The 7425-nt window shown below is 56.0% G+C and overlaps 1 protein-coding gene and 1 long non-coding RNA gene across 3 annotated transcripts in view; both read right to left on the bottom strand.

The window, feature by feature from the left end:
• LOC115281066 (chymotrypsinogen B) overlaps positions 1–3601 on the bottom strand; it is a 4525-nt gene extending 924 nt beyond the window's left edge. The window contains exons 1-5 of one of the 2 annotated variants that reach the window (XM_029926344.1): positions 3490–3601; positions 1348–1451; positions 1154–1233; positions 998–1076; positions 576–756 (exon numbers count right to left, since the gene is read on the bottom strand). In XM_029926344.1, coding sequence (XP_029782204.1) covers positions 576–756; positions 998–1076; positions 1154–1233; positions 1348–1451; positions 3490–3544 — 499 coding nt within the window. In that variant the 5' untranslated portion in view covers positions 3545–3601. The remainder of the gene's footprint in view (positions 1–575; positions 757–997; positions 1077–1153; positions 1234–1347; positions 1452–3489) is intronic. The other variant, XM_029926343.1, reaches the window with a different exon arrangement.
• A 931-nt stretch (positions 3602–4532) lies between these two features.
• LOC115280579 overlaps positions 4533–7425 on the bottom strand; it is a 5180-nt gene continuing 2287 nt past the window's right edge. Inside the window, exons 2-3 of the long non-coding RNA XR_003903850.1 lie at positions 6093–6197; positions 4533–4737 (exon numbers count right to left, since the gene is read on the bottom strand). This is a non-coding gene — a long non-coding RNA (uncharacterized LOC115280579). The remainder of the gene's footprint in view (positions 4738–6092; positions 6198–7425) is intronic.

Below are 7425 nucleotides of genomic sequence, written 5' to 3'. Positions count from 1 at the left end.
CCCCCCCCCCCCCCCCCCCCCCGCCCCACCACCAAGTCTGGAGAGGAGTCCAGGCTGGAAACGGACCCTGTACACCTCTGGGCAATTTGGTGACAGTGCCGCCTGCTGGTGCTTAAGCATTTCTTAGGCAACTTCGACTCCAACTGTATACTATTTAAGCTCATCTTTATGCATGTTCGGTATGTTTTAATTAAGAGGGTTTTAGGGGCACCTGGGTGGCTCCGTCAGTTATGTGTCCAACTCTTGGTTTCGGCTCAAGTCATGAAATCTCAGTTTCATGGATTGCAGCCCCCCATCAGGCTCTGTGCTGACAGCTCAGAGCCTGGAGCCTGCCTCAGATTCTCTGTCTCCCCCTCTCTCCCCATCCCTCACTCCCACTGTCTGTCTCTCTCGAAGTAAGTAAACTTTTTTTAAAAAGAGGGTTTTAAGTAAAGAAATGGAAAGATTTCAGAGTGGGTAGCAATTTAGACAAGAAAAAAAGCAACAGCCACATGGGTCCCACCTGCAGACGCCCGCCACTCGGCAGCCCTGACCCCAGACACGTTTCCCGGGTGACAAGGCCTGGCCATGCTCACCATTGTGCTTGGTCTTCCCCCAGCCCGTGGTGGCGCACAGCAAGCCAGGGGGGAACTCATCCGAAGCCGCGGGCAGGCACACAGGGGACACGGTCTCCGAGAAGCGGGCAGGCGTGGCCAGCTTCAGCAGGGTGATGTCGTTGCGGATGGTCAGCATGTTGAACTTGGGGTTCTTGAAAACCTGTGGAGAGGAACCAAAACAACAAAGTTAGGCCCTCGGATTAGCCAGAAGTTCGAAGGTTCAAGGAGACAGGCTCTTTTCCTGGCAGCCCCCGTGGGGGAAACAGACCCACAGGAGCCCAGAGGGAGAACTTGGAGGCGAGCCCCATCCACTCGGGGCTCCCGAGTTCGCAAGCAGCCCACGGGTCTTGTCCTTCCTGCTCCTGCGCCCAGCCCCTCAGCGCGGCCTGGCTCGGGCGTACCTGGGCGATCTTCAGGACCTGGATGTTCTCCTCACTTGCCCCCTGGTCAAACTCCCCAGCCACGACCAGGTGGGAGGTCCTGGAGGAACCACGTGGGGGTTAAGGACTGGGAGTGGGCCCAGCTCCCTCCTCACCCTGAGCCCGCCCTGGCCTCACCTGACGCCACAGTGGGCGGCAGTGACCACCCAGTCCTCGCTGATGAGGGACCCCCCGCAGAAGTGGAAGCCGGTGCTGTCCTGGAGGAAGATGGGGAGGTCAGTGCCGGCTGGACACCAGCGGCCCCCGGCCCGGCCCCAGCAGGGCCGATGCCCCAGTGTGGCCCCCACTCATGCGCAGAAATCCCCCCTCACCTGCAGGGACACCTGCCAGGGCCAGGAGCCCGGGACAGCGTCCTCGCCATTGACGATCCTGGACAGGCCATTCAGCACGGGTTTGATGGCAGGGAGGCCGCAGTCTGGGGGGGCAAGGGGAGGCAGAAGAAGGCTAAGGCCCAGAGCCAGTCTGCACAACTTGTTTCCTTCCACCAGGACCCCACACCACACTCCTACCACCCTCCAGGTGGCTCTCGGCCGCAGTCCTCAGCCTCTAGCAACAAGGATCCCCGCGTCAAGCCTGCCCCCAGGCACTCTGCCAGCGACGCGGACGCTGGGTAGCGCCCGCCCGTCGGGGGCCTTCCTGACGAAGGAGCAGAAAGAAGACTGAGCAATCACACTGCAAGGCTCTCAGGCCCACCTTTCTTGCTGTGACAGACCTCAGGGTGTCACTGGATCCCCAGTGCTCATTTTCCTCAGTTAACTGGGGAGCACCCGAGGCTAACCCCACAGGTCAAAGCTCGCCTGCTGGATGGAGGGAGTGAAATCCGCTAACGCCGAGTACACGGAGAATCGGAACTCTGACGCTTTGCAGGGGGTGCAGGGTAGGAACAGTGCGTTCCACCCTTTTGTGCCCACACTGACTTTTCTTTTCCTGAGATTTCAGGAACTATTCCTTCTACAATGTTTTAGTTTCTTAATTATTTAATAAAACAGGAATCAGACCCTGCACCACACAAGGACACATGGGGAAAACACAAAAACAAGGGCTTGGACCGTCACAGAGGATGAGAAAAGACAGGTGTACTAGTATGTCGGTGACGCACTTCTGTGGCCGGACCGGGGGCTTCTCGGCACTGCGCGGGGGAAGTCCGGGGGCACAGCCCCCCTCCCAGGGTGACACAGGCTTTGCCGCAGGCCAGCGCCCGCCCCGCAGCCGGGGATCTCAGCGCCGATCATTATCACCAAAACATGTGTCACCATACTAATCCTATTCTTCGTCAGCAAAAACATTAGAACTAAACCGGAAAGTATTGACACAGCTGAGTACTTTACAGTATCTCTCCGCACCAACGGGGATAGATCTAAATCATCAGGTGGGTGGGGAAAGGCCTTTTTTTTTTTTTTAAGTAAGCTCTAAGCTCAGCGTGGGGCTTGAACCCTCGACCCTGAGATCAAGGGTCGCAGGCTCCACAAACTCTGCCAGTCATGTGCCCTAGGCATGTTTTAAAATTGAGTATAATTCATATAAAAGTAGAGAGTATAATGGTGTTCGTGAAAGCCTATACAACTCGGGCACAGAGTTTATGGATTCGTAAATACATAGTAAGTAAAACCCACAAGGCAAGTTCAGAATCGGGTTCATCTCCCTCGAGGGGGGAGAGAGAAGGTGGCTAGAGCTGATTCTATTTTATGTTTTAAAAAGAAATACCCGGGGGCGCCTTGGGGGCTCAGTTGGTTAAGTGTCTGACTTTGGCTCAGGTCATGATCTCACGGTTTCATGGACTGGAGTCCCGCATCGGGCTCTGTGCTGACGGCTAAGAGCCTGGAGCCTGCTTTGGACTCTGTGTCTCCATCTCTCTGTGCCCCTCTCCTGTTTTCTCTCTCTCTTTCTCTTTCTCACTCTTTCTCTCTCTCTCTCAAAAATAAACAAAACATTCTAAAAATTAAAAAAAAATGAAGACGAAGAAAGAAATACCCAAGGCCAGTCTACAGAAATGTAATATTTGCAAAATTCTGATGGTAGGCACATGGTTGGCATATGATTTTCTATATTTTTTACTATTCTTTTTTAATGGAAAATAAAGGGCTTTGCAAGTGCCTGGTGCAATACGTAAAAATCCTCCTGCAACCACACCCCCACTCTGCCCACAGCACCCCTACCCAAGCCACTCTGGGCCAGAGAAATCGGCAGGGCCCATATGGTCCCTTGTACCCTCTTGTCTCAGAGCAGAAGGGCTCAGAGCACCCCCAGAGGACCGCTGTGCTCCCGGCATCCTCAGCTTGCCTGTCTGGGTAAGAGACCCAAGGATGCAGGGAAGGGGTTCTCTAAACTCCCTCACTCTGGACAGAGCCCGAGGGCTCCTTCCACGCGCCTGGCTGCAGGCCCACCAGGGGCCCAGGGCATCCCCCCAGCCTACTCCACGCCCGGCAGGCCCCCCCTGGGATCACAACACTCACCACCAAAGGCAGCCCCCACAAGGGCGAAGCAGGAGAGAAGCCAAAGGAAGGCCATGTTGCTGCACTCAGGAAGGTCTAGGCTGACTGCCTTGGGGGCCCGGTTTTTAAGTCCCCCGGGATACCACAAGCCCTGCCCAGCCCCTCTGGCGCTGCCCAACCAGAGAAACCTAAGAGCCACCCTCTCTGTTATCCAAGGACCTTGAGCGATAAGTGGGGGCCAAGCCCCTCTCACAGCCTGGCCTTGCTCTCAGCCCGGGACACCCCAGCCCCTGGGAAAAGGGCAGCTGCCCTGATGCAATGTCACCCCTGAGACTTGGCAGCGCCTGGCATCCCGAATGCTCCGTGGGCAATGCCAGCTCCCAGGCCAGGAGCTCAGGCCCAGCAGAGCCCAGCTCTGTACAGCCTTTGCCAGTCCAGAGGTGGGGACCCAGCTACTGCCAGTGCAACAGGGAGGAACCCCAGCTCCTAATTATAGGCAATGCGACCACAGGGTCCCAGCTGTGGGCACTGGGAGGCCCCCAGTGTGGTGAACGCAGGCTGCAGGTTCTCAGCAAAGAGTATTTTCATCCACAAGTAAAGTACTCTACAAAGGCCCTGCGTTATCCAGAGTCACCTTCAAGCCAGCCCAGCCAAGCAGTTTCCCAGTGTGGGTGAAGGTGTGGGGTGGGGTGGGGTGAGGGCATCCCCCCCCCCCCCCCCCCCCCCCCGCAGGCCACTAGCAGGTGCTAGGTTGGCAAACACCCTGGGCTCCACAGAATCTCTTTCTGTGGTAATTCCCATTTTAAGGAACTGTAAGTAGCTTCATGTTCTAGAAATGGGGCTTTGAGGGACGCCTGGGTGGCCCAGTCAGTTGAGAGTCCGACTTCGACTCAGACCATGTTTTCGTAGTTCACGAGTGGGAGCCCTGCATCAGGCTCCGGGCTCACTGCTCGGAGCCTGCAGCCTGCTTCGGATTCTGTGTGCGTGTCTCTCTCTGCCCTTCTCCCCCTTGTACTCTGTCTCTCAATAATAAATAAACATTAAAAGAATTTTTTAATGGGGCTTTGATTCCACACCATTAAATGACACACGAGGAAACAGAAAAGAACCGCTGTGGACAGTCCCGGCATGATGAGAAAAGGAGGGTGTACACCACAGGGCGGTGACGCATCTGTCAGAAGTCGAGGCCGAATGACCTCAGCAGACCCTGGTCTAGACGCTGGGCGCGCTCACAGGCATAGAGCACCCTGTCCTCCTGGGGCCGAGAGCCTAGTGACAGAGACAGACACGAAAGGGACAGGCATATGTCGTGGTCCCACAGTCCCGACAAGGAAGGGAGAGCACGGCTGTCCTGGAAGGGCCCCTGGTCCTCAGCCAGGTGGCAGTTTGTAGAGGAAGGTGGGGTGGCCAGAGCAGGGAGGACCCAGGGCTTCCAGGTGCTGTGGTCCCAGGGCCCCGTTGTCCTGGGAGAAGACAGCCAGAGCGAACGGCACAGGGTCACTGCTCCTGACTGAACTCCACCGGCCTGGAGTTTTGTCCTGACCTGTACTTCTAGCTCCACAGAAGGGCTGTGTGTACTCACTACGGGGCTTGTTCAGAGTGCTTCCCCGAGGGGTAAGCAGGGGCTCTGACTAGTGGGGTGGTGGCCACAGGTGGGGTGGGCTCCCGGAGGAACCCCGGTCTCTGGGCAAGGGCTGAGGCAGCCATATTCCTGGGGACGTCGAGGGCGGGTCCCATAACTGGGTCTGAGGCTTTCTGAGACCTCAGCGGGCCCTGTGGGCCTCCCAGGGGCCCCAGCCGAGTGTCAGCCCTGGCTTCGAGGGTAAGGAATGGATATCTAAGTCCCAGGTCAGGGCCATTTACGGAACCATTAACATTTGCTGCGTTTTCTTCTCGGTTTTTTCCTTCGCTCATTCCAAGCAGGTAGCCAAGCCAGTTGTATTTTCCCTGCCTCAAGGACTTTTCCAGAGCAGAAAACAGACGCAGCAGAAGTCTCTGGCGCTCTCGGTCTGCTGTGAAAGCAAACTGCTGGCCCACTGGGGCGCAGGAGGCACTGGGCTCCGAAGGCTACCTGAAAGGGAGGGAGCGCTTCCCCACTCAGAGCTGAGCCAGGTCTTCAGAGCAACCCGGGCACAGTGGAGCCTATTCGCTGCTGGGTTTTGTGCTTTGACAATAAACCAGACCGTGAGGCGAGCACTCCCTGGGAGCACCGCGATCTCCGTGTCACCAAGAGTGATCGCCATGGCTGGGTGCCTACAGCCATCCCCTTCTCCGCCACACAGGGGGTCCCCGAGGAGGGTCAGCCCACCCCAGCTCTCGGTGGGGAGACTGATTAACGGAAGCGGCAGAGGCTAAGGGGGCTCGGGGACCCCTGTCCCACCCTGCCCGTGCTGTGGCAGTCTTGTGGCGATGTGGTGCTTGGCATTTCGGCCACCATCTCGAGACCCTGACAAGAAAGTCAGGGCTCCCGCCTCGGGGCTACTGAGCTGCTGAGCAAACCCGCGTTTGCAACCTCCAGGTCTCTGCTTGTGTGCTCTCCCCTGGGGAAAGCAAATCCCTGTTGTTTCACCGCTGCGTCATGTGTTTTATGACAAGAAGCATCCGGACTAAAACAAAGTACCCACAAGAATGGGGCCACAGGTCTTCCGGTTTCCCCGCAGAGCCACCTTCCACCTTTCTCCAGCTTGCTGGCCTCCCGCGGACGGAGCCTCAGGTTCAGGAGCAGGGCCCTGGCACGGGGAAGAGAGATTGGGGACTTATTCTCTGTGGGCTGGCTACACCCCTCTCCACCGGCAGCAGTTCCCTTCAGGAGGCCCTCTCTGCTCAGCCCCTCGTCCTGGGTTCCGGAACTGCTGTCCCCTTGTCCTGTCAGCTCTAGGGATGTCCCGATTGTTGCCAGGGCCCTGGGCACCTCAATTTCCTTTTTTTTTTTTTTAAAGGAGGGGTTTGTACAGGTTGGCAGGGGAGGAAACTGGAAGTTCGAATCTTTTAATACTTATTCATTTTTGACAAGGGGGTATGAGCAGGAATGGGGCAGAAAGGGTGACAGAGGATCCAAAGTGGGCTCTGCCCTGACAGCGCAGAGCCCGACATAGGGCTCGAACTCAAACTGTGAGATCATGACCTGAAATGAAGTCAGATGTTCAAACAACTGAGCCACCCTGGCGCCCCTTCTCATTTGCTTGTTTCCCTGAGCCTGCTCACACATTTGTAAAATCCCCTTTTTTTAAAACTCACCTAATTCAACCAGGTTTTGAGCGTGCCACCTGTTTTCAGGCAGTTACCCAGGCTGTGTCCCAGGACCACTGAACAGGGGATTCTAGGAAGGGACTACCCACATACTGCAGAAGTCCATGGAAAACCTCTCTGTCAGGAAGATGAGGCCCTGGTGGCCCATGGCATGCGGTGGCATCACGATCCTCAAATCAACACTGGGGGTGGCCAGAGGCTGGAGCAGGTGGGAACAAGGCAGCAGAGGGCAGGTAGCTGAGGCCCCAAGTTCCCACAGGGTCAGAGGTGTTCATAAATTTGGGGGAGTCAAACCAGTGGTCCAGGAGCACATGAGAAGGTGATCAGTCATCAGGGAAATGCAAATCAAAACCACAGTGGGATATAGTTCATACCCGTTAGGATGGCAAATAGAAGCAAAACAAGGAAACAGAAAATAACAAGAATTAGGAGGTGAAGAAATGAGATCCCTTGCACACCGGGAAGTTCCTCAAAACATTAAAGATAGATTTAGCCTAATGATCTGACGATTCCACGCCTACGTGTAAACCCAGAAGAACTGAAAAACAGGTTCCCACCGACAGATTTGTACACCCATGTCTGCAGCAACATCATTTACAGACTAAGACCCGGAAGCAACCCACATCTCTCAATAGATGAACAGAGAAACGAATCGGTCTACACATGGGATGGAGTATTATGCAGCCTTACAAAGGAAGGAGATTCTGA

This window comes from Suricata suricatta, chromosome 16 (assembly GCF_006229205.1).
Source record: "Suricata suricatta isolate VVHF042 chromosome 16, meerkat_22Aug2017_6uvM2_HiC, whole genome shotgun sequence".
Classification (NCBI taxonomy): Eukaryota; Metazoa; Chordata; class Mammalia; order Carnivora; family Herpestidae; genus Suricata; species Suricata suricatta.
The sequence above is the reverse complement of the archived record's forward strand: the minus strand, read 5'-3'. Positions and strand labels throughout refer to the sequence as shown.